This window comes from Martes martes (assembly GCF_963455335.1).
Source record: "Martes martes genome assembly, chromosome: 7".
NCBI lineage: Eukaryota > Metazoa > Chordata > Mammalia > Carnivora > Mustelidae > Martes > Martes martes.
The window spans coordinates 47721661-47749194 of NC_137894.1; the positions used below are offsets into that span (position 1 = coordinate 47721661).

General features: G+C 41.5%; 1 protein-coding gene across 9 annotated transcripts in view; it reads left to right on the plus strand.

Moving 5' to 3' along the window:
- Positions 1-27534, plus strand: part of MAP2K5 (mitogen-activated protein kinase kinase 5) — a 258142-nt gene that overhangs the window by 142989 nt on the left and 87619 nt on the right. For all 9 annotated transcript variants that reach the window (XM_080807862.1, XM_080807858.1, XM_080807865.1 and 6 more), the window contains exon 16: positions 7930-8001. In XM_080807862.1, coding sequence (XP_080663988.1) covers positions 7930-8001 — 72 coding nt within the window. The remainder of the gene's footprint in view (positions 1-7929; positions 8002-27534) is intronic.

Here is a 27534-nt window from a genome sequence, read left to right on the forward strand (position 1 = left end):
AGTACCAGCGGTCCATCAACCAGCATTGACTGAGCAGCTCCTGTGCTATTAGCTGGGTCACAGCGGAACCATTCGAAGCCGCAGAAGATGTGGGTGAAATGGGAAGCTTGGCATTATATGTGGCTACATCATGTGAGCCCCAAGAAAGACTTAAGTTGTATCAGACATACGTTTAGAGAGTAAGAACGCATACAGTGTATGATTTGGATGATTTAACAGTATGTGAAAAGGATACTTACTAAAAGATCACTATGGAGGGAGGACCAAAGACTTAGAAATAGAAGATACTGTGATATTGTTGGGGGTGGGAGGTAGGGCAGAGGATAAGTAATAAGAGTTGTGGGAATATACAGTTAGAGGTCAGCTGGTATGATACCTTATAATAACTAATATTTAACCCTTGTGCCAGTCATTCTTTTAAACTCTTACATGTATAAATGCTTTAAATCTTTACAACAACCCTATCAGGTAAGTAATACCATTTTCATCTTACAGGTGAAAAAACAGGAATAGAGAGGTTAAGTAGTTTACTTGAGTTCATACATCTAGTAAGTGGCAGAGTCAGGATTCAGACCTAAGTCATCTGTCTACAGAGACTTAACGTCTAACTGCTGTGCCTCTCCCTGTGTCCAGATTATATCTGTATCTCTCCCGATCTAGATCATGATCTTCTGAGTGGCATGTGTGTGGTCCTACACACAGGGCTAGCTGAATGAATTAGTTCTTGAAAGCTGCCTTCCCAGCATGACTTATTCACTAATTATAAGCAGAGCATTTAACTTTTCATATTAAGTATTTCCATTGCACTGTAAGGTATAGAAGACCCCCAAATTACCCAAACACAGTCAACTAGGCTGCTCAAATATTGAAAAGAAAGTAAATCAAAGAAATAGCACTGCATGTACAATCTCACTTCATTCTTCTATAGTCTAAAGTGTAAGGGATAGGAAAATGATAATTAGGAAAGAGGGCAGGTTTCTTAAGATCCTACGTCATGAAAAAATAATACTAATTAACCACTTATGGGCACGTTAAGGGTTGGGTCTTTTTTTTTTTTTTTAAAGGTTTTATTTATTTATTTGAGAGAGAGGCAATGAGAGAGAGCATGAGCGAGGAGAAGGTCAGAGGGAGAAGCAGACTCCCCGTGGAGCTGGGAGCCCGATGCGGGACTCGATCCCGGGACTCCAGGATCATGACCTGAGCTGAAGGCAGTCGTCCAACCAACTGAGCCACCCAGGCGTCCCTCTTTTTTTTTTTTTTTTTTTTTTTTTTTAAGGGTTGGGTCTTATAGGAGACTTGGAAAGTCATCTGGCCTAACCTCCTCATTGACCCACGTGATCAGAAAGTGGATGGCAAGTCCAAGGACATACCACATTTTAGGGGCAGATATTTAGGTCCAGTAGACACTGTAAGTCACTGCAAGAAAGATTTTCAGCTTCATTTGAAAAGGATCTCATCCAGCAGGATTACAAGAGAAGTTGAGAAGGCTCGAGGGGCTCACATTAAACCATTTCTCAGATATTCTTATTACTAAAAATCTTACCATCTTTTAAACATAGAAGTCCCTAAACTTCAACCCATTGTTCAGTCATTGTGGTTTGTTTACTATTAGAATGTTTTAATCAAATATAAGTTTGACATTATTATGAATAAAGTTTTAAAATTAAGATCTTACCCAAATACTTGTGCTTTGTGATCAGAAGGTCCATCAAGAGGCGCCTGGGTAGCCCAGTCAGTGAAGTGTCTGACTCTTGATTTCAGCCCAGGTCATGATCTCAGGGTCGTGAGATCAAGCCCTGCATTCGGCTCCGTGCTCAGCATGGAGTCTGCTTGAGATTCTCTCCTTCTGCCCCTCTCCCTGCTCATGCACTCTCTCTTTCTCAAACAAATAAATAAAATCTTTTAAAAAGGAAGTGCATCAAAACAACTATTTTTATCTCATGAACATTTTTCCCACCTGGGCTCTTCTTATCCTGGGAAATTACCCTTACCCAGAATGAAACCTATACAGATGACATAATACAGCGACATTGGCCATGTTCATGCAGTGATGGTCATGGCAATGGTGGTGATCAAAAGGAAGTCGGCATTTACTGATCATTCCCATGTGACAGGTACTAAATGAAGCACATCAAATGGATTCACTTAATCTTCACACAGCCCTATGAAGTATACGTATTATTATTGTCTTCATTTTATAGATGAGGAAACTGGAGGTGAAGTAAATTCATCCCAGGGTCTTAGAGCTGACCAAGTAGTGAGAGTCAAGATTTAATTAGGACACCACCTTCTAGTTTTTGGTAACAACAGGTTGGGCTATTTGGACCAACTCTACCATTGAAAAATGCTAGGTAGGGGGCGCCTGGGTGGCTCCGTGGGTTAAGCCTCTGCTTTCAGCTCAGGTCATGATCTCCAGTCCTGGGCTCGAGCCCTGCAATCAGGCTCTCTGCTCAGCAGGGAGCCTGCTCCCCCCTCTCTCTCTGCCTGCCTCTCTGCCTACTTGTGATCTCTCTCTCTCTCTTTCTGTGTCAAATAAAAAAGAAAGAAAGAAAAAAGAAAAATGCTAGGTAAACTACTTTAAAAATCATCTCAAATGCACTGAAGAGCTAAAACGACAACGGCATCCTGCAACAGAGGGGAAAGCAGAACGTTGGAGCACCAAACCTACTTCTTCCTGAGGGACGTGCCTGGACCGCAGCTGTGAATGGTCTGGGGTCCTCCTAAGGCAGAGGGTCTCAGAGGAGGAGGAGATCCCTACAGAGCTCAGAGGAGATTTTCTCCCCATCACGTTGGAGATCCAAAGGGCTCACCCTCAGTATATGAGCGAACCAGAGCCAAAGCTGTGGCTGCTCCTCCTCCCCCAGTCCCAGGGAACAAAAAAGAAGGCCTCTCAGAGCCACGCAGAGAAGCAGGGGGAAAGGAAAAGGGGGAAAGTTGCAGCCATAGACCAACTCTGACACAGACTTACACCTAGTATTTATATTCATGGCATGAGTTGGAAAAGGAGCTTCATGCTAAGAACCTGGTTTGAGGTCGGCACACTACCTTACGGCTCAGAGAATCTCTCCAGAATGTTTTCAAGCGCAAAAACTGCAAGTAGTCTACAGAAACCAGGCACACAAGGAAACAAGGCAACGTGAAGAAGAACCAGCAGGAACAACAGATACACACACTCTTCACATCACAGATTTTAGAAGTGACATAGTAGATTGAGAACATCTCAAACAAAACTACTAGATTAAGATGTAAAAACTCACTCACTACTCGGTAGCATATTGGCCATAGCAGAAGAGAGAATTCATGGTGTGGAAGATGGAGTTAGAGCATTCTGACCTCGGAACCCTGGGCTAACCAGTATGTTCTACTACCCACGGGGATCTGGCTAACTTAAAAAAAAAAGAAGAGGAAGAATTCTCCCTTGTTTGTGATACATATTTTGATTGCTTACTAACCTAAAATATTTGTGCATACTTTGTTAATTTTGTGAGTAGTGTAACCCTGAGCAGAAATTGTTTATCAGAAGAGATAAGGGATGCCCCTTGGTATCTTCCTGCTTTTGACCAGTGAATCCTGTTGTACATAGAGATGATTCTGGAGTGAGTCAGCTAACCATGGGTCCTGAGTAAATAACAAGCCACAGAGGGTGGCAGGAAGGAGTGCCATGTTACCCTTTCAGATCCTCTATAAACTCTGCTTTTCATACCACCACCACTCCCCACTATTCTCAGGAAGAACAGACCAGAATCTTCCCCCTCACCACCACACCTAAACCTCAGTACGGAAGTGCTGGGGACAGGAGTCCTGTTTTTCCTGTTATTTAGCTTCCCACACTGGTGACAGCTGCCATGTCAGAAAGTAACACAGCTTTTGATTTTTAACTGCAAAATGTCCGTCACAGATCTTCCATCAGTAGTATGGTACCTGATGGTTGGTGTTATGTTGTGTTTTGTTTTGTTTTGTTCCGTTTTGTTTTGTTTGACATGGGAGAGGACAGGGCAGGCCACCTTGGCTTCAAGTGCGAGAACAGATTTGAATTGTGCAGCCTCAGGCCATCAAGTCCTGGCTCCCTAAATTCATAGTGAATTGGGGCTCATCTTGTGGCTGTGTCTGTTTCAGGGACCTGGGCACATTTCCCAGTCTTTATCTGCTGTACCAGTTCTTCAGGTAGACCCGGAGAGCTGGCTACCTACTTTCACTGAGCATTCATGCTTGAGCACAGCATCACAACAGTGATCTCATTTTGTGAGTTTAGTGCAAGGATGATTTCTCCAGTGAGAGGTTGTCAGAATCTCATCCTTAAGGAGCCTCTTACTTGCCACCTGTGACCATTACCACTGATTTTTTCTTTTTAAATTTAATTCAGTTTTTTCATGCTTTATGCTTTATGTATTTTTTTTATAGAGTGATTTATTTTATTTGAGAGAGAGAGAGAGAACGTGCGTGAGCTGGCGGGGGAGGGTGGGCAGAGGGAGAGAGTCTTAGGCTCCACACCCAATATGGAACCAGACACGGGTTTCAGTCTCACAACCCTGAGATCATGACCTGAGCCAAAAACCAAGAGTCGGATGCTCAACCGACTGAGCCACCCAGATGCCCCAGTTTTTTCGTGCTCTATTTTCAGCTTCCAGTTTGCATTTGTTTGGATAGTTCAGTGGGCAAATGTTATGAATGTATTTAATCTTGTTGTTGATCCTGCCAAAGTATTTTTGTATCTGGACTCCCCTTGCCTTTGTATGCTTGTTCTGCTCTCTGTGTGAGTGCTATAGAGTGATAACTGTCAGCGAGGGGAATGAAGGACAGGAGAGAGTAAGGACAGGAGGAACAGGGAGGAAGCTGCCATTTGGTTATTTTTTCAAGAATTCTGGAGGATTTTAGGATTTTTCTTATTTGCTAGATGTTCTTGATGGGCATGAATAGCAATAATATTGGGTAAGTTATATTAGTAGAACACTCCAGGGGACTTAATAATTGGTACACGCTTTAAACCAAATGTGCAGTAAACACGTATAACATCCCTTCAAGGCAGCATACCATGACTGCTCCCCGACTGTGTGCCCGCCGTGGTACTAGGTATGAGATGAGTAAGACACTTTCTTGGTCTCTTAGGAGAAACAGGCTAGTAATCGGATTGGTTACAACACAGTGCAGTGTATTAATATTAGACACAAATGACATTTTCATGAAGGACAGAGGCAAGAATTTGTTAATTCTTCCTGAAAAATAGAGGAACATTTCACCAAAAAACAGGTGACCCATGAGCAGGGCCTTTATAAAAGAAATGTTCACTAAGCAAAGAGGAGGAAGACAGGTCATTGCCTCTGCAGGGAATGTGGAAATGTTTAGTGACTGAGGCTGAGTATATGAAAGAATCATCTGGAAAAATTATTTTTTATTTTTAAAATTTTTTCAAGTTTTTTTTTTTTAAGATTTTATTTATTTGTCAGAGAGAGAGATAGAGAGCGAGCACAAGCAGGGGGAGTGGCAGGCAGAGGGAGAAGCAGGCACCCCGCCGAGCAAGGAGCCGGATGTGGGACTCGATCCCAGGACGCTGGGATCATGACCTGAGCTGAAAGCAGACGCTTAACCCACTGAGCCACCCAAGCATCCCAAGGAATTATTTTTTAAAATGAATACTGAAGGGGGTGCCTGGGTAGCTCAGTCAGTTAAGCATCTACCTTCAGCTCAGCTCACGATCTCAGGGTCCTGGGATCAAGTCCCTCTTCTTCTCCCTCTTCCTCTGCCCCCCTCCCCCTGCTTGTTCTCTCTCAATCTCCGTCAAATAAATAAATAAAATCTTAAAAAAAAAATGAACTGAAGGCTGTATTTTGAGAAACACTGACCACATCGAGATTAGTGTGTGGCTCTTCTGACTTCTGGTTCTGAGGGCAGTTTGACGCACTAGAAAGAGCCCTCATTTTGCAGTCAAACATACCTGGGTTTGAATCCTGGCTGTGTTTCTAAACGAATATGCCTACTGCTGACCCACAGCTCTGGACTTTAGCAAGTCACTTAATCTTATGAAGCCTCAGTTTCTACATCTATAAAATAAAGGCAGTAATATCTAACCTTGCGAGATCGTCCAAAGGTGTAGAGGATGCAAAGTATCTAGTCCAGTGTTTGGTAATTACATGATAGTTATTACTATCTTTATATAGTGGGTGCAAACTAGACCTCTCTATGCCTCCTTTTCCTTATCTGTTAGAAGGGGTTAGTAATAGTACCAATCTAATATGGGTGTTTATGATTCTGAAATGAGACATGCATGAACAGCACTTAATGCCAAGCATATGGAAATTCTGTAGTAAATGCACACGGTAGTCTTGATGATGATGATGGTGGTGGTGATATTCCTGTAACTAATCAGCTGCTTTCGTCCTAGCACCTATTGAACTAGCTGGGCTTGGATAATGGGCTCATTCATGTGTGAACTAGAGCTTCAGAGGTGATGGGGGGTAGGGGATTTGAACTTAAAAGTAAAAGTACTGAGGAATTGGAATGACCGTGTCTTTTAGCAGCTGAGAGAGATGGTCAGATGACATTTGGCCCAGGGGAAGAATTGTTCTTGGTGGGAAAGGGGTTTTATAAATTAAAGAAATAAATAAAGGGAGGGAAATAAGACGATCCATCCTGCTACCCCAGGACAGGGCTTTATGTAATTTTACGGCAAGTGGGCCCAGGAGAAGGCAATAAGTATATTGAGGTAGCCTGATAGGTGTGGGCAGAAAGTAGGTCACAAATTCTGGGTCCCAGCTAAGCCAACTCCCTGAGATGTAGGACTGTGCCAATGACCTGAGAGCACCGGGCTCACATCTTCCACTCCCCTGGTGTATCCTCTGCTGCTGAGTGGTGGATACCTCCTTCCTCCATGTGCAGTGGACCAGGCTGATCCTGGCCCCAAATACTCTTCAGGACTCCCATGAAAGCTCCCGAAGGCTGATGCCAATGGTTGCCGCTAGGAACTCCATGGGTGGACCCACGAACAGAATGTGCCCTGAAGGCCAGGAGGCATGGGTTATGATCCCAAGCCTCCCATGTCCAGCTCTGTAACCTTCAACGACTATTGCACCTCCATGAGACTTTGGTTTCTCTTATTTGTGTGCTCCTGTGTTCATTCAAAAGATTGCAGCAAAGTACGATATTGAATGCTAGATCCTGGAGGGATGGAGACACCAGGCTGCACCCACTTCACTATGGAACTATTCTTGCTCAAGTAGAGAGTGTGCCTGTGGTGGCTTTCTAGACCGCATATTGGTACATGTCTTGCGTGGAGGACCAGTTGTCCCAGATGGACCTTTCAAACTGTTTCTTGGTTTATATAAAAAGAAACCCTGATAAATGGAATAAAATGTTGAACCATAGATGAATCTGGGCAAAGGAAATCGCGATTTTTTTTTTAGCTTTCCAGCTTTCTTATAAGTTTGAAACTATTTCCAAATGAAAAGTTAAAAATTAAAAATAATAGAATCCCTAGTTATCCAGACCCTTCTCTCAAAAGTGCAAGTAAGTGATGACATTGTATAATGTTGTATAGTTTGTCACTTCACAGCTAAGACCACTGAATCTGGAGGGATTGGACCTGGATTCAAGTCTCAGCTCATTTCCCAGCTGAGGACCTGGCCAATCTGAGCCTCCATTTTCACCAATCCAAACCTCCATTTTCTTTATCTGTAAAATAGAGGTAATAAAGTTCTCCTCACAGGGACTTTGTGAGGATTCAGTGAGATGATTATCTGTCCATATTACCTCTATTGTTTATGTATGTTACCTGTCTAATACACCTACACACACACACACGCACACACATGCACATACATGAAATTGTTTTGTGCTTCATTAGGTGCCACAAAGTGTTGGTGGCTGCCTTAGTGATTTTGTCTTAGTGTTTCCTGGAGTAGCTCTATCAACTCACTAGCTTCTGTTTTCTTACAGCCCGAAAGAATTTCAGGGGAGCAGTATGGAATCCATTCTGATGTCTGGAGTTTAGGGATCTCTTTTATGGAGGTATGTCATTTGCAAATAGCTGCTTCTGTGTATATCAGGAATAATATAATATCAGGAAGAATGAAGATTTTGAAAAAAAAAATAATAACCCTCCAATGTGTTATGTGTATGTGTACACCAAGTTTAACTCTAAAGTCCTTTTGATATCCTTGAATGGCTTGTGAACAGACTATTCTGAGATGCTGTTTCTTACACATCACCTGTGTAAAACTTTCTTGGAGAGCTTCTTAAAAATACAGGTTCCCAGAGTCCCTCTATGACTAAATTCTAGAGAAGATCTCTGTAATGGTGACCTTGGTGGAATGCATATATGACTCCCAGAGGTGATTAAAGAGTACGGCCCTACTCATTTGGATGTATAAGTTCTATATGTTTAGAAAGAAAAAACCACCTTTCTCCAATGTAGTCATTTCATGTGTTGGGGAACGGGGCATGATATGACCTGGACGAGGATGAAGAGTATGTATTCAGCACAGTTTTAGTGTCTTGACTGTTTATATAGCTGTACTTAGAATGGACTTCATCTTAGTGTGCTACGTGTAACCCCACTAGAACTCTGTGCTAAGGTTTCTTTACAATGACTCTTGATCTGTAAGGAAATGTGTACAGTTTCCATTAGAAGGACATCTGGCTGAATTATACTAGTATAGAATCTGACACTCACCAGTACTTCAAGAATTGTTTCTCACATACATTGACTAAGAGAAAGGAGGGCTTTTTAAAAAGTAGAAAGGACTCCTTAAATAAGATCATGGGTAGAGTTGCAGTCATGGTTTTATCACCTTTTTGGGGGTTAAGTACTTTCTCTGGGACTTCTGTAATGCATGAATGCAATTGAATTTATAAGGAAATATCTTTAGACTCAATTCATCTGCACTATAGAAAGCAAAAATAAAGTAGTCAGTGTTTGTTAAACCATATTCTTCTGCTTCCTCACAGAAGAGAATTTAAGAGGAAATACAATAATGTATGCATCAGCTGAGAGGTTAGCAATAATTTCAGACAGAAGCTCAGAACACACTTTCCCAGCAGAGTCCTGAAGGGCGTGGTCAGGTAACTTGTTTCGGGGGAAACTAGCACTTGTGATTTGTGGAGCTCAGGCCTTTGCTGTTATATAAATTCTCTTTGCATATTTAAATCATTGCCATTGAATGCATTTAATAAATGACCAGATGGAACGTAGAACATTTGAGAAGTATGTGGTGTAGAGATAAGAGTCCCAGATTGGGAATGAAAGACAGAGAACAGTTTCACTTTTGCTGCTGATTTTCTTTTTTTTTTTTTTTTTAATTAACATATAAGGTATTATTAGCCCCAGGAGTACAGGTCTGTGAATCGTCAGGCTTACACACTTCACAGCACTCACCATAGCACATACCTTCCCCAGTGTCCATGACCCAACCACCCTCTCCATACCCCCCTCCCTCAGGCAGCTCTTTGTTTGTTTTGTGAAATTAAGAGTCTCTTATGGTTTGTCTCCCTCCCAATCCCATCTTGTTTCAGTTTTTTCCTTCCCAACCCCCAGACCCCCCACTTTGCCTCTCAAATTCCTCATATCAGGGAGATTATATGCTAATTGTCTTTCACTGATTGACTTATTTCACTCAACCTAATACTCTCTAGTTCCATCCACATCATTGCAAGTGGCAAGATTTCATTTCTTTTGATGGCTGCATAGTATTCCATTGTATATATATATACCACATCTTCTTTATCCATTCATCTGCTGATGGACATCTAGGTTCTTTCCATAGTTTGGTTATTGTGGGCATTGCTGCTGTAAACATTCGGGTGCACGTGCCCCTTCGGATCACTACATTTGTATCTTTAAGGTAAATACCCAGTAGTGCAATTGCTGGGTTATAGGGTAGCTCTATTTTCAACTTTTTGAGGAACCTCCATGCTGTTTTCCATGGTGGCTGCACCAGCTTGCATTCCCACCAACAGTGTAGGAGGGTTCCCCTTTCTTGCTGCTGGTTTTCTAGGTGTCCTGTGCAAGCCACTGTTCCTCACCGGGCCTCATTTCTTCCTCTTTCCAGACTAACATTCTATGACTCTGAACAGTCTGATATCTTTCTTTAACTTTCTGCATCAACTCCAGAGCTGAGCGACTTGGACAATGATAGACCCTAGTGTGACATAACATGAGGCACAGAGCAGGACCACGAGAGAGCATAACTAACAGATTTAAGATTTAGAACAAGTATAAAGATCCTCTGTTCTTTCCTTCCACACTCATTTTGAGCTCCCATGATGCCTGTTGGATGGGCAATGGGAATATGGTGACGAAAGGACACTCCAGTCTTGACTCCCATGAAGTAGGGCATGAGGAGGACAGAAAACAGAAGCATAACTAAACATATAACTTATCAGGTGGAGGCAAGTCCTATGGAGAAGAAATAAAGCAGAGTGATCCTTTCTGATAAAGTAACCTTTGAGCAGAAACTTGAATGATATGAAAGGAGCTCTAGAGCCATAAGGCAACAGCAGAAAAACAGAGGCACTAAGCTGGAGTGTGTTTGGCGTGTTTAAGGAAAGCAGAGAGACCAAGATGAGTATAGTGGAGTTAGTAAGGGAAAAAAATGGGAAAAAATACATTCAGAGAGGTAGCTGGAGATTAGTTCTTATACTGTCTTGTAGGTCATGGTAAGGACTTTAGATTTTATTCTGAGAGGAAGTGATTGAATTATATTTTCAAAAGATCATTGAGTGCTCTCTGGAGCACGGACTATAGAAGGGCAAGCATGGAAACAAGGAGATCAGTTAAGATAGGTAGGCGGTAAGTAGATTGATAGATTCCCAGTACATAGGACATACTTGCATTTGCATACTGCAACACATGTCTGCCAGTATTTCGGTAGGTGCTAGGAATGCAAAGATTTAAAAAGACAGTCTTTAGAGTGTAAAGAGGAAGTTTGCCATTGATGTATTTGGAGTTTGGTCGATCATGTTCTTTTATCCTGTAGGTAAACTATTGAATGGTCTCCAGAAGACTGAAGAAAACGGTCTTGTTGAATTTGTAAGATTGAGGAGGGTTAAGGTGTAGGGAACTGTGTAAGAAATTGTCACAGTAAGTCTGGGACACCTGCATGCCAAAAGGAATGTGTTGGCTCCTGGGATGAAGAGGAGAGCAGTTGAAGACAGACGGTTGGGAGTGAGGGCCAGGAAGGGTTAGGGGTTGTAATGCTCCCTGTGTTTTTTCAAATGGTTGGTGAGGAGCCCATGTTCTGTCAGAAGGAGGAGGTAATGTCGGTACAGGGTGGAAGGTGCAGTCTGATTATGATCATTGAGAGGGGTTGTTGCATGATGTTCAACTAAGTGCTTTCAGAGGGAACTGTGTGTTTGCAGCCCTTGTCTGCTAGGAGCCATGACCCACAGACAAGCAAGTGACAGCATATGACCGAATACAAGTGGTCAACCAGTAAGCCACTAGAGAACAGTGTAAGGCCCCGGGCGTGTGCTTTATACCAAATTCATTTAGGGCACAAAGTGACACAAAATAAGTGATAGGGAAGAGAACCCAGAGTTTCGAGTCCCTAGATGAAAAAATGTGAGTAATTCAGTGATGAAGAGAATGCCAAGGTTCTTTTTCCCTAGGGGTGGATGTAACAAGAATATTACCTTCAGAGTATGGGGAAGTTAGTCCACAAGGCGCACTTTGTTTTCACCTAGGTCTGCTTGGGGTAAAGGTGGCAAATCCTATTTAAAATCACAATAGAGGGGCACCTGGGTGGTTCAGTGAGTTAAAGCCTCTGCCTTCAGCTCAGGTCATGGTCCCAGGGTCCTGGGATTGAGCCCCTCATCACATCGGGCTCTCTGCTTGGTGGGGAGCCTGCTTCCTCCTCTCTCTCTCTCTCTCTCTCTGCCTGCCTCTCTGCCTACTTGTGATCTCTGTCTGTCAAATAAATAGAAAAAAAAATCTTTAAAAATAAATAAATAAAATCGCAATAGAGAGAAGAGTAAACCTCAATAGCATTTTAAAATTCTGAATAACAAATTGTGTTTTGAAACAGTCAACATCATCAAAGAATTGCTTCTCTTCTGTTTATCCTCACTTTTAAAAAAGCAAGACTCCCTTGCTAGGTGTGTGCCCTGAAGAGTAAAATCTTTACTTCATTCAGTGATTACTATTAAAGCACTTAGGCCAGGCCTTGGAGAGTGGGGGCACACAGAGCTTTTGATAAAGAAGAGAGACCCCCTAAAGCCAAACCAGACAGCGTGCCAGTATCTTCAGTAAAGCTGTTTCCAGGGGACCCTGAGCCCCAGGGCGAGGCGGGGTTTCTCAAAGGAGTGGACAGTTGAGCTGGGTTGGTCTTGAAGAGAGTTTGCCTCTGGGAGGAAGAAGGAAAAGAGGGAAGAGCCCCTCCTCATCGCCCAGCACATTCTGAGGTGGGTCTCTGTGAACCTTTTTAGGACAGATCTGGTGTCAGAGCCTGCAGGGTCTGCCCTGGGCCATTTCACTACCTATCTGTGTGGGTACCTTCCTCAAAGTGTTTTGAGGGTACTGGTGGTAAAGAAGCCAATGGGGTGAAAATACAGGAAACTGAGCAAAGGAATTTTTCTGAAATGACACAAGATCCAGAGACAAAATGGGAACTAGAGTTTTCCATCCCTTCTACCTCTACTAACATGCCTGCCCCCTGCAAATCCCATAAACTCTCAGCCCTTCCCTAAGGTTTGGTGATACAGGCATCAGAAGTAGCCTTCATTATTTTAAACTCCTAAAATAGCGAGGTTCACCTTTGCTTGCCTTCTCCGTACTGCTCTCCCCTCGTTAATGTGCTGTCACAGTCCCTGTGGGGGTCATAACAAGGCCTCTCGCACACTCGTTCATAAAAGATGATGCTACATGCCACTAAAAATGTGCCATTAAAAAAGTCACAGACAGGTACATTTGTGCCTTAAGCAAAGAATCTTTAATATCAGACTATCTTTCATTCAGGATCAGAACTGCCCCGTCTCCTCTCTGTTCAGCATCCCTGGGGGATAAGATGGGTCTCTTCCAGGATTTTGTCAGCTGTATGTTGTATTTGGAGTTGGCAGAAGTAACATAAACGTGGAGACTACCCTTAAGAAGGGAAAAAAATGGGATTATTCAGCTTCACTAGAGCATGGCAGTTTTACTAGTTGAGAAGAATTTGGCTGCTTTCTATGTTTTTTGTTTATGGTTTTCAACTCAGATCTTTAAATTCTTTGAATGTGTTGTAGTTCTCTTCATGTGGGTTAGTTAGGAAACCAAATAAAGGCATCGCAGTATGTGGGGTTTGTGCGGGCTCGCTTCGTAACAGGAAAAAAATCCATGTGGAATCGCACTTCTTCCTTGAAGCTTCATGACAGAAATCATTGTGGAAATGCAAAAAAAAAAAAAAGAAAAAAAAAGAAGAAGAAGAAGAAAAGAAAAAAAGTAAGACCCACTAACAAAGTACAAAATTCCTGAACTAAAAGTAGGACAAACCAGGAGAACTAATCCTGCTTCCAAGAATATTTGACTCTTCTAGAAAGTTCACGATGATTCCGTCAACTCAGTGATTTTTAGGACACTTCACCCTGGCACTTGCCATTTGAAACTTCAGGGCTAAACTTTAAAATGAAAATTGGCACATAATAAGAGATTTGTTTTACCAAGTTTGATGATGTTATTTAATCCTTAGGGAAGAGGAGTCCCTGAAACATTTTAGGGCACAATTTCTTGGTTTCACAGGCAGCTGTGTATATCTCTCCTCCTACAGAATAGCTTGAGGAGAGAAGCCTCACTGTTGTTTTCACTAATTAGTTATTCCATTCATATTCTTATGTCATTTAAGTCACAACATGTTTGCAAAAGCTGGCTTTTTCAAGTTGGCCCTTCTTGGGTCAGAAAAGGAAGACCGCATACACTGTCTTCCGGCCTTTCATTCGCAGTACCCGGACCAATACATGCACATTTAAAAAGGCACCAGGCCAGTCCTGTAATGTTCCTACTGTCACTGAGTATGCTCTACAAGTACATGTTCTGGTCTGTGATTCTATCTGGCGGGTTATCATAAACCTTATTAAGGTTGGTGGTGAATAATCTTCTGACAGGTTTTTCTGCAGGAGTCAGACTGAAAGCCCGTCTCTAACACATGCATTTTGCTCTTTTCACTTGGGTCCTCGCTCTTTCTGCCTTTGTTTGCCTCCTCTCTCTGCCAGTCTCTTGAGTCTGAGGCATAGAACAATCTGGCTCAATGTGCTTGGTTAATTGGAGTGTCATCTAGTCCTCTGAGACCCCTCTTCAGCGTGATCCCTGTTTTATTGAAGTGGTTTGAATGATGTGTTAAATGATGAAAGCGAGGTCCAGGGCTTAGAAAAATGTCTCCAGATAGGTGAAGAACATGTTCAGAGAGCCACACAAGGTCATTGTCATCAAAGTAACACCATCTTCTGAAGATTTTCATGAGTTCCATTGTTTCAACAAAGAGTTAGAGTTTTTCTTGTGAGTTTTAGAATCACCTTTACCAAGTTAAAAATAAACCCATGGAATACTATGCTGTTCACTACGTGGAATATAACTCTTTTTTCATCTTCCCAAGATACAGTTTAAATACCCATCCTTCCTGACACCTGCTCTGACCTCTTCAGCAAAAAGTAATACCTTCTTCTTCTGACCTTCATCTGCATCTTCCTTGTGGCATCTGCCTTTTCCACTTTGTGCTATAATAATTTATAGGCATCTCAGAGTTCCTTGGGACAACATTCAAATCTGATACTCTGAAAACCTCTTACACTCACTAGCACAATTCCACTGCCCCGAAGTGGGCACTCAAGAAATCTTTTTGGCTTGATTTTTTCATATTTTTGTAATAATTTTAAAGCCACATCTGAGAATAAAGATCAGAGTTTGAAGCTTGATGGAGCCTTTAACATAAGCACACATAAGTGTTTGCTGAATAGATCACAGATGTTTTGCATGTGGAGAAGGGTTTTTTTTCTTTTGCTGGAGGATAGACCTAGACTCAGATTCCACCTCTGTCAGTATAAACTGTAGATCCTTGGATAAGTCACTGAGTCTCTGGGCTTCAGGGTCCTCATCTTTAGATGGAAGCTCTACTTCAGAGCTTCTGGACAAAGGTCACAATGAAAAAAATTAAGCCAGCAACCCCTCTCTTTAAAAGGAATTACCTCTTGAAATATTTCTATTTGGTTCAAAAAGGCCACTAATTTGGTTAAAGCATGGAACACAGAACATGCCATACCTTCCACTTTCACTTCAGTCTCCACTAAAAATAACCATAAAGGGATTAAAAAAAAAAAAGTACTACCATGAAGACAAAGCAAAAGGGAAAGAGAGACTACTGCAACCAAATTTTGGGTGTGGGGAAACAGACGGACAGTGGCAAACAACCTAGCAGCACTGAGAATGCTGAAATCCTCAAGCTAGCTGTAAAGAAGGTGACAAGCACCCCAATTCCTGTAGAACACTGAAAAGACTCAGGAATTGGTGATACGAGTTATCTGGAACTAGACATGAAGGTGGGACCAGAGAAAAGAGAATTAGTTGAAAGCCCATTTGAAAAGCATGTAAGCCATTTGACCCACAGAGTCTTCTCATAACTCAGCCTGTGTGCACAGTCAGCACTCCTCAGCTCAACACAGGAAGGTAGAGGTCTTTTTGGAAAGAGTAAAATCAGTGATATCTGGCATGGTAGAAGACTGTGTCTCGCTGAGGAATGGAGGCATTACGTGGATGGTAAATGTTGAGACCTCCCAGCCTTCCCATCACACTCTGTTCCTAGGATGCTGGCAGCCAAGATTACCTTTTGGGTGGAAAAAACTCTCTCTAAGGAAATCGGACCAAGAAGTCTTAAAGATCCAGACCAGTGGGGGTTCATGTTACATCATGTTACATCAGTCAACAAGTTTCACCAATGAGCATAGTATTTCCAGCCAGATTTTTAGTGCCTTACTCTTGGTGAGGCATGTGAGGAAGGCCATTAGGACAGAGACCTAAAATAACTGGCAGGAGGTGGGGTTGGGGGAGAAGCAGCTTGGAGGGCCTTGGAAACTATACAGTGAAGGAAAATTCAGATGAACTCATGTACTATTCTCAGGAAACAAGAACTTGTTTGTAAGAACTGCTGTAACAAAGGAACTTTCAAAGAATAACAGAGAAATGAAAATTCAAGAACCAGGTCAGGAAGTCTAATGTGAAGAACAGAAGTTTTAAGAAGAAAGAGTAGAGGAAACAGAGGGGAAGAAACTACCAAAGAAAATGACTTTATAACAAGAGAAATGTTTATATGTTGTTGGAGATTACCTTCCTCTTTAGTATTCCTATAGCAAAAAAACACAAAAAACAAAAAACAAAACTTAACTTTTTTTCTAAATGACACATCAGTGGTTTTGCCCAGAGAAGCGGAGTTTTTACTGGGGAATGGTACAATTTTTGAATTTTCTATAGACATCTACAATAGAATTTTCCCCAAGCATAGAAAGTGAAAGTAATTGTGGGCACCTGGGTGGCACAGTCAGTTAAAATGTCTGACTCTTGGTTTTGGCAGGTCATGAGATCGAACCCCACACCCAACTCTGCTAGTGGGGAGTTTGCTTAAGACTCTCTCCCTCTGCAAGCCCCCCTCTCTAAAATAAATAAATATTTTTTTTAAAAAAAAAGTAAAAATAGTTGGATAGAACCACCATGTGTTATGGAAATGTAAAACCTGTGAATATATCCCATTTGTAACACCCTGGCTTTATATGTGTATATTTTTTACTGGATGCTGGATAAGACTCATTATATACCAAGAAAATGAAATGTAATCTTCTCCATTTACAAGCAAACATGGAAAACTACGTGAAATGAAAACAAAAGTATTGAGAAAGTGGCATGGATCACTCAGCCCAATACCTTTGACAGAAGCTTCTGGAGAAGTTGATGAAGAGTGGGTAATTTTCATTCTGTGATAAGATGTTCAGATTCAAGGGCTGCCATCCTATTTCTTGAACTCTTAAAATGCTCAGATTTTGGATGAACCAGATATGTTGGCACCGCTACTTGTAATTGGTGTGATTTTGGTAGTCATTTTGCTACTCCAAGTGTCACTTTCTTACCTGTAGTACATGAAGATAACTTTAGAATTCATTCATTCCTCAAATATTTGTTGAGCACCTTTTATGTTGCACACACTTTGTGAAGTGCTGAGGATACACTCGTAAATAAAACAGGCGTGTTCCCTTGTTGGTTCTACAGTGTGAAGGGGGCAGGCGAGAAATAGTAGTCTACGCCTTTTTTGAAAGCAGGAACTTTCAGTATCCTAGGCTCTTCTCTAAACACTTCCATTTAATAATAACCACCCCATAAAGTGACTCTGAGACTAAGCTTCTGTTTGAAATAACATCCTCATCTGTGTATTGGATGGTTTTGCCAAGTGACAAGAATTATGCAGTATTATCCAGACCTGATTCCTGCCCCTAAATATATGTAAGAACCCAACCCTGCCCCACCCCCTACATAAGCCACGGGGAGACACAGCTGTCTCTAGTGGTCTCCAGCTGCGGCTTTGTTTGCTTTTCTAGCCCTTGGTGATGATGAACCTGGTCTTAGGGGTGACGGATGGCTCTGGATGCCCTATGAGCAGCTGCTGTTGGCTTCTCTAGACCATAAAACTTGGCATTTGGTGTGCTCCACTCAAATACTGATATTTTCTCCTCTCCGCTTTTTACAATTATCGTCAAGAACATGAGTGGAGGTTGAGTCTTATCATATGTTCAGTCTGCTGCTCCATCTAGTGAAACATCTTACCTGTTGATCAGTTTCTTCTGAAAACCATCAGAAGGCAAAAGGATCAAAGCGAAGGGTCCAAACAACAAGGAAATTTCAGTGGCAGACTGTATAGAAAAGTGGGCAGAGTGTGGTCTGGAGTTCTGTCATGGGCCTCCCTCCCTTCCGTTGAAGAATGTTGAGAAAAAGAGAAAAAGAGCATCACTCATTCCCCTGCTCCTACTCCCCTTTCTATAATTCTCTCTTAAGTTAATTTTTTCCATTGTCATTTTTTTAATCTGAAACATTCTGCAACTTAACTGCAAAAAGGAGCTGTTAAAATGACCTTTGGGAGATGATGGATTGACTAGTTCGGTCGGCTGCAAGGTTTGTGAAGGGGTCCAGCTGTCTCAGATTACCATGCCTAAATGTGCATTTTCCAAGGTTGTCAGTGATCACAGTGAATGTGCAAATGGCAGACAAAGTGAGTGTTTCCCGCTGAATGTGGCATTGTTGAGCTCGCTTTGTGCTCAGAGCTGTCTGAACAACCATGAGATTGACAAAACAAGATGGAACAGGTGCTAGCAGTCCCAGCTAAGCATTTTATTATTTTGATGGATTTCAGACTGATTTTCAAGTTTTTCCGACAGCACATGTCCAAATTGTGTGTGTTTGCTTGCAAACACACACAATTTGGACTTTTAAAAAAGCATTAAGTCAACAAAGTCTTCATGTGAAGAATAAAGAAATAAAGAGAAGACAAAGCAAGCATTTGACAACCCATATTCAGATGTTTGAAGGATTGTTAGTGGAAAAGAGGCAAGCTGGTGTTCAGTGACTGGCAGGCTGAACTTTCTGAAGCTAACATGACCAAAAAAAAAAAAAAAGCCCATGGTTTTCTATTCAATATAAGGAAGAAAATTCTAATGGGTAGATCCCTACATCCATCCTACTCCACAGCGGAATAGTCCCCTTTACGGATAAAAATACCCCGTTTGCCTAGTAACTGAATAACCACATGCCATGTCTTAAGTTTTTGTTTTGTTTTGTCTCTCAAGAAGAAATGCTTTGTAGAAGAAACAGGGATGAGGTTAGATAAGATGTAGTCATTTATTCATTAATCACTCAGAATTTTTATTGAGTGTCTAATATATGCCAAACACCATGCTAGTCCCTGGGAATATGGCTGTGAATGAAACTGACAAAATCCCTTCATGGAGCCTACGTTTTAAAGAAGGTATTTGACAACAGCAAGTCATTAGATGGAAACAAACATTGTTGTATGATAGGAGTAACTGAGTGGTGTTATGTAAGTTAAGATATGTTAAATTGAGATCTGAAAGATAAGGGGCCAGTCTTCTAGTGACATCTATCACTTCTAAATTCTGTGAGTGATAATTTGGGGAACCATGGCCACTCCCTTGAGATGTCCAATGGTAAAAACCACTGATCCTACAATTCTGTCAACACTGAAATCCAGTGACCTGGAAGTCAGTTTAAAAATCCTCTTGAAGCTCATACAGACTGTCGCACATACTTTGGTTCTAAACTGGCAAATAAAAACTGGAACATTTTTGTAGCATGTATTTAGACAATTCTTTTACAAACCTTATCTTGTACTTAGAGATTAGAGCGGTTTTTTAAAAATTTTTTTAAAAATTTTACTTATTTGAGATAGAATGAGGGTGCCAGAGGAAGAGGGAGAAACAGACTCCCCTCTGAGTCGGGAGCCTGATGTGGGACTCAATCCCAGGACCCTGAGATTCTGACCTGAGCTGAAGGGAGGCCTAACTGACTGAGCCACCCAGGCATCCCTAGAATATTTTTTAGTAGGAGAGTGTCTTCAGAACTTGTTAAACCAGATCCATCCTCATACCAGTGAGGAAACTGGGGGCAGAGGAGGGAGGGGACATGCCCAAAGTGACAGCAAACAGCCAGTCCTGTGCAGAAGATGACTGGAATTGAGGACTTCTGATGTCAAGTCTGGTGCTCTGTCCTCTTTTTGCAGCTGTTGACATCTTCTTGCTTGGTGTCATTCTCACAACAAGGGTGACAGCAGAACACTTTGCATGTACCTAATACTTAACAAAATCGGTTGATATTCATTACCTCATTTAGGCTCCCCTACATTGTGATGGGAAATGACTGAAAAATCAGTGATTTGAGGCACCCCAAGATTGTTCCACCGTATAAACATCAAAGCTCCCATTTTGCAAGTAAGCAAACAGATCCAGATAAATTAAAGGACTTTTTAAGAAAGGTGAAGGGACTAGATCAGACAGCAGCAGTCAGGTTCCCTGACTCTGCCGCTTTCGTTATGCTGTAGAGAATAAGTAGTTTTGGAAGAGAAGAGAGAAATGGTAAATGTAAACGAGCAGGAAATTAGATAAAGGAAAAGACTGGTTTATCATGATTCTGCTTGTCGGTCAAGACTGCTTTTCCCAGGCTTACTACAGCTGCTTCAGTATTCCATATTTCATATTTCATATTCCATATTTCAGAGTGTACATGTATCACTGGTTTTTAGAAACCAGTGCCCAGTTTATTTCCTTTTGTTGTTGTTGCTAAAGAATTTATTTATTTATTTGACAGAGAGAACACAAACAGGGGGAGCAGCAGACAGAGGGAGAGGGAGAAGCAGACTCTCTGGTGAGCAGAGAGCCCGACATGGGGCTCCATCCAGGACCCTGGGATCATGACCTGAGCTGGAGGCAGTTGCTTAACCGACTGAGCCACCCAGGAGCCTCTTAGTTTATGTTTCTAAAGAAATACAAAAATTAACCTATTCTCCAATGTGTCTGCTCTGTTAGGACGTGGATAGGTGAGAATTCCATCTAATCAGTAAATATTTATGTAGTGCTCTTCTGCGTTGGCAGTAAGGATACCAACTTTGCCCTCAGGAGCTCCTCAACTGGTAGGTAGAAAGGTAAATAAAAGTGAAACGGAAGCGCATAGCACTGGGCAGGTGAGAGGGAGGGCCGACATCAGTGTCAAGGAAAGCATTTCAGTTATCTATAGCTCTTAATCACACACCCAACGTTAGTGGCTTAACATCACAACGCTTTATTTACTCAGGATTCTGCGGGTCAGCAATCTCAGGGCTCAGCCATTAGATGTGGCATCTGCGGGGCCCTGCATTGAGGGTGTAGCCAGATGGTGGTTACGAATGGAGGATCCAAGATGGCTTCACCTGCATGCATGGCACTTTGGTGGGAGTGGCCACTCCATCTCTCTCTCTCAGGAGCAGCATACAGATGCTCCAAGTATGAGATCACTACCTGATGATGACTCCTGTGGCTTTGAAATGTCTAGAAACAGAAGTGTAGAGTTGCTTGAACGAGTGGACTCTACCCTAGCACTGATGTTTTCTCAGGTACTCACAGCTGCATGACTCCACTGACCAGTTTAGAAATGGAGGAACACCCCCCCCTTGCCCCCCATACCCAGAGCTAGGTCTGCAGGGATTGTTACCATGATTGAAGTTGTGTACTGTTAGAGGACACAGGTCACCATGATAACAAACGTATTGAAAGGGTGTCATTTCTTAATTCTCACTGTGAAGATTAAAATGGTTATTGAATTAAGTACACAAGATGGATTGGAAGACAGTTAACTCCAGTCTCTTTCCCTTCTTGCAACCCCTAAGCCTTTAATAAGAAGTAAGCCATTTAAATTAATCATAATGCTTAAATATGTGAAAGTGATTATTCTAAGCACTGATGTGTAAGAGGGCCTTGTCAGTTAAGACTATCAACCCGTGGGACGCCTGGGTGGCTCAGTTGGTTAAGCAGCTGCCTTCGGCTCAGGTCATGATCCCAGCGTCCTGGGATCGAGTCCCACATCGGGCTCCTTGCTCGGCAGGGAGCCTGCTTCTCCCTCTGCCTGCCACTCTGTCTGCTTGTGCTCACTCTCGCTCCTCTCTCTCTCTCTGACAAATAAATAAATAAATCTTAAAAAAAAAAAAAAAAGACTATCAACCCGTAATACTGAAGTTTGTATACTATGTTCATTAAAGTAGTGCAGTGCAGAGGGACAACCTGAGTGGCCCGGTCAATTAAGCATCTGACTCTTGATCTCAGCTCAGGTCTTGATCTCAGGGTGGTGAGTTCAAGCCCCGCACTGGGCTCCATGCTGGGCGGGCATGGGGCCCACATTTTAAAAAAAGAAAAAGGTATTAGAGCATAGAAACAACTAATATGCACTGCCAGGTTGGGTAGGCTCTAGAAGACCTCACCATCAGGGGGTTTACAATAATCAACAAATGCTTATTGTCAACCAACTGCAAAATACCATTTCTGGTGTCATGGAGAACACAAAAGTATATGACTTAAGAGTCTTCCCTCAAACAAAATTTAAAATTTCCCAGGCCTTAGAGACATAGGAAGATGCAGGACAGTAGGAAATGTCACCAGGAAGGATGTGCTTCGCTGCCCAGTGAATGGTAGGGGACAGAGAATGATAAGAAGTTTGTCTTCAAACTTTTGTTCAGGAATTAACTCCCAGCAGAAGAGGAGGAGTAACTTGGGCCAAGCCCTGAAAGGATAGGTAACCTGGAGTTCCATCTGTCCATCTGTTGTTACATCATCTTAGAATCCAGATAGAGAAGCTACCCCCAGTATTGCATTTTGAGTTGTGTAAAAATTTGAAGTTCGTTTCTTCTATTATAAAAGTAAATCATTTGCTTTCATCCGTCAGGACTAAACATTATCTCTTTTTAATGTGGAGTTTCTCACTGAATTTCCTTTCAGTGCACAGAACACCATCAAAAGAGACCTTTACAGTTGCTTCTCAGTGACTTTTAGAGATTTATATACCCAGATATTCAAATTAGCATTGCTCTGAGTAGAGAGACCCATGGAAATCAGCTTGGGACAATCAGAGTGTCTTCAAAGCTACAAAAGTGGGTCTCTTTAAATAAAGGGTTTGTTTTCCTTTTTAAAAAAAAAAAGTCAGCTGCTTCATATTTACTATGGCCTACTTGAAATTATATATTGCATTTAAACCATAGTATTCGTGCAAAAAACTATTCAAAGTTTTGGCTCTAATGTAGTATAGACAGCTTGATAGATACGTACACACACACGTACAAACACACACAGTCCAAAAGAAAACAACGCAAGAGAAGTAGCATTACGGGAGAGGAAGGAGAATTTATGTGTCGGGACAGCAGGGTTAGAAGGACCGAGCAACGTTTAAAGATTCCAAACAATAGCATTTAGCATGAAATCTACTTTTTATCATCCTTACCCAGCCATCAGAATGAAGAAAGACAGTGTCCAGCTGTAGCAGTGGTTGGGTAGCAGGAGAATTAGAAGTAAAGGTACTAGTGCCCGAGGGGTGGGTCATGAATTAATAATTGCTGTGTGGCGGATGAGCCCGTCAGAAGCGCTGGAAATGAGGACGTTGCCTTGCAGAGCGCTATCAATCACTCAGTGACCATAACTTCCAGTAATTAGTGTATTTTATGGGCCTTTGCTTCAGTGGCTCGAAAGCACATATGCTCCAGTCACAGCTAAACTTTGCCGGAGTAATATTCCAGGATGATTTATCCTCCTGCTGCGCTGGGATATACCCCTATATTAGGTGAAGATTGTGAACTAAGCTGCAATAAAGTGTAAGTTTAGGTACAGTTTGCCCAGGTTGAGACCTCCATGTATCATGCTTTTCAGCATCCACGGTTAGGCTACAGCAAGCCATCATTTTTAACCATGAAACAAATAAAGCAATTAATGGAACAGCATTAGGATATTGTACTTGTGAATTACTGTTGCCCTCTCCCCATTTAAGTGTCCACTGTAATAAGCCCATTTCTAATTAAAAAAAACACACACACTCTATTGGAAACATTTATTTGTAATGCTGTCTTTCCTCCACTATTATTAGTAATCTGTGGGATAGGGTGCAGGACCTTCTGAATGATGGAGAAGGACTTGATTTATTTCTTTGTGTTATGGCGTTTGGCCTCCGTGAGTTAAAATAAATTTACTTTTCATCCGTGGACTCTAGTGAGGACGAGTAGTTCCTTTTTAAATACTGGTACATGTTAAGAAGCACTCCTGATGGGAACCTCACATTTAGGCTCTTTCGACACAAAGAAAGCATGTTATTTGCCAGCTCTCTGGAGCACTTGGCACTTCTGTACAGCTGTAATGAGTTATTTGTCGTGGTTCATCCACTCCACTGGAAGTCTCCAAGGCCTTTGCAGACAGGGTCCTTTGCCATTGCCAAAAACATCTGTAGAGCCCACAGTTCTTAGTGATTTAACAAGCATTGCCACCAACCTGCAGTATGACCTTGGGCAAATTAATTAAGCTTCTGGTGCCTCCATTGGGCCATAATTCTGTTTGTGTTAAGGAAATCCTTAGAGTTTATAGGAAAGTGTTATGTGAAAAGTATAAATTGAATAGAGAAGAGATATGCACAGTCCCACTCTATCCATTGTGGAGGGAAATGTTTCCACACCACTTTTAATGATGATGTCCGTGAATTTCCTTTCAATAGACACCAGTGGTGAGTTTATTTCTCCAAGCTGGGGTAGAAAGGTGTGCATAGTTTGGCGCTTTCATTACATTTATTATCCCATCTTTAATTTGCAATATATTATAGTATCACACAAGTTAAAACAATAACAGTAAAACAAACTAATTGTCTTTAATTAAAGTGAATTAGGTTTTGATTTTAATCTATTTGATGTAGTGAGAACTGATAACGTGGAGGGTCCCTCCGGTTATTAGGGCATATTTCTGTTGGGCCTGATGGTGTTAGTAATAACCCTCTTCCTCATAGTTCTAGACACGAACAAATATGTCACTTCATCAGTCTCTGTTACTCGCACTTATGCCCCTCCACAGGGGTCGCAGATTCCACAAGTTATCAGCTAATGGCGTTATACATTAAAAATTGAAGCTTTCCTCACTCCGAGGCCTTTCAAGGCTTTGTTCTTAAGCCCTAGACACTTTGGAGTGCAGCTGCAAACTATAGGCAGAAGATTAAATTAATTTGTAACTCTTTTTTTTTTTTGGTCCTGCATTACTAAATCCTCCACATTTAATTGAAACCCTACTTCAAGACGCTTTGTGTTTCTGTGTTCTTTGTTGTCAGTTTAACCTCCAAAGCACTTTAACACTGGTAAATTGCTGTTATATCCTTTGGATTGTTTTTAAACCATTCAGTAGGAGGATAGTGAAATTGATACATGGGAAGAAAAGTAAAATCTTAGGGTAGATCTTGAGGTATTTAATATTTATTATGGTTCTGCACCAGCATAGTTTCAGATGATTTAAACTCTCTCTCTAGGACTGTGTAAATTGGTGTGGGATGAAATCTCACCTAGGGAATTTTATGTAATCCAGTAGTTAAGTCTGATTTTTTAAAGTTTCCCTGTGTCTGAATGTTCCAAAGTGGCTGCTGCATTTCTATAAAATGAAGGTTTAACTGCAGTGTACAATCTAAATGCAAGATCCTTAGATGGAAATTTAATTGTGTAAAATGTATACAAGGTAATTAAGAACAAATTTTAGAACATTTCAGACTATAAAGTCCTCCTTCAGCTAGATCACGGGCTATATTGAAAATGCTTATTTTCAATTTGCAGTTATGCTGAGAAACATAGAATATGTCTAAATTAAGAATTTTTAAAAATCCAGGGCTCTTCAGTATAACTGTAAATTTGAAACTACTCACACATTGTTGATATTCTAAGAAACCTGGTTCACCAAAAACATATTTTGAATTTGTATTCCCCACTTGCTTTCTTGCTATAATGTATTTTTTCTCTTTATCATTTGTGACTTCATGACCGTAATTATTCATGTTACCAACAGAAGCGATTTTTGTTGCTTTGTAAATAAATACCTTCTTTCTCTTAAAATACAGATGTTTCCATTATCCAGTGGCTATGCATTTGGCAGTCGTTAGGATCACATCCCCGCACCCGTATTTGTATTTAAATTAAAAATCCAGCATATTCAAATGCTGCTAACTCAGGAGTATTTCATAGATTATGATTGGACAAATCAAAGATCCATAAGATGACACCAAGGAACAGTTTCAGTTTTACAGGGAGATGTTAGTGGTTTTCTGTCATTGAAATGTATTCCCGATGGTGAATGTTTTCAGAGCATTCTTTCTCTGCCTTTTCCATAGTGAATTTCCCACAACAAACAGAGTATTTAGCAGTTTGCTGAATCTTAAGTATTTGGAATTAAAGTGCACTTTTTTATCTAACATTAAATAGAATCCTCTCCCTCCCCCATCTCCACCTACACCGCCCACCCCCACCCCAAAATAAATAAAGCTTTTCCAAATCTTTTACAGCACTGACCGCTCCCCTCCTGGGAATGAAAAGGATGTGAGAGTCATTTGATGAATTGCTGGCGCTTACGTGCATCCACATTTTTCAATATACTTTTTTTTTTCTAACTGGACTTAAGCTGCCTATATTTAAATGCTTCTTTCGTAAAGATGATAAAGAGAGCAAAGATTTCTATTGGCTTAGTCCTAATCTGTTTGCTTTGTTGTAATTCTTTTTTTTCCCCCCTTTCCTTTAACTGTTAACCTATTTATAAATCTAAATCTACATACAAAGGTCATTGGTTGGCTGAACTTAAACCATTTTACTCAGTAAATTTAATTAAGAAAATACAGTGCAACTCATAAGCAAATGAGTTTTTTCCTAGTTTTAAACCAAACCACCCTCTTGAGTGCTGATTGCCTTGCCCGACCCCTGGTGATACAGAAACAGGCAAAATTAAAAAGGACATTAAAGCTTCATTAAATCTGAAACACATTTAGTACAGTGACATATCTGCAGGCCATTTCAGAGAAGATTACATACTCTCTTTTGTAAGTTTCCTAATTTATAATACCTTGACAATAAAAACTGGGGAAATGCAAGTAGATTAATAGACCAGTAGGGGTAAAAGATACAGAATGGCCCCAGGTCCGTCTGTCTCTGAAATACTCACTCATAGCATATGTGATCCCTCTTCCTCATAAGGGTTCTGTGTTTATTTTGACTTTTGACAGCCTCACGATGAACCTGTTCTTCATGCAGCCATATCTGCTAAGAGACCTTTTCCTTTCTTACCTTCACCTAATTGAACTTGATAAAAGGGGTCTAGGGCCTGGCTATATATTTCCTTCTATTTTGCTGCAAGACAAATGGGAACAAAAACACCACAGTTGCGTTTAACCTCAAAGGACAGGACATACACGGAAGGCAGCTTCCTCTCCCGGTGCCTTCAAACAACTGCTTTTGGTACCGGCCTAATGGTGCCACTGCCAGTTTGCACTGGTGCAAAATTGGAATCCTCAGCCTGCTACTGGAGCAGCACGGTGGTGACAGGCTGCAGAGAGGAAATGATGGTTGTACCACTCTGGTCAAGGACAAGGAACTGTTCTCTGTCCTCTGGCTCCAGAGAGGTCAGAGCTGCAAGCTGTATGAGCACAGTTCTCCCAGGAATGTAGTTGACAGGACTGAGATTTCGTGGGATGTCAGGGAAGTACACACAAAGCAAAGCCAGTCCCAGGAATGATGAGTTCACCAGTTCAAGCACTGCCAGCCACCTGTTTCCAAGCAGACAGGTACGGAGAGGCTCCCAGCTGACCAGCCTGCACTGAATTGTCTCTCTGTGTGCATGGTGGTATCTTATAGGGTAAATGAATGATAGCGGGCCTCCTTATTACATCGTGCCAGTTATGACAGAGGGCACCAAGTAGCTGAGTGCATGTTCCCAAGTTGACTGTAGCCTGGCCTTGCCAGAGAACAATAATGACTTGAGAATTTGAGGCTTTGTGTTCAAGTGGAAAGAATT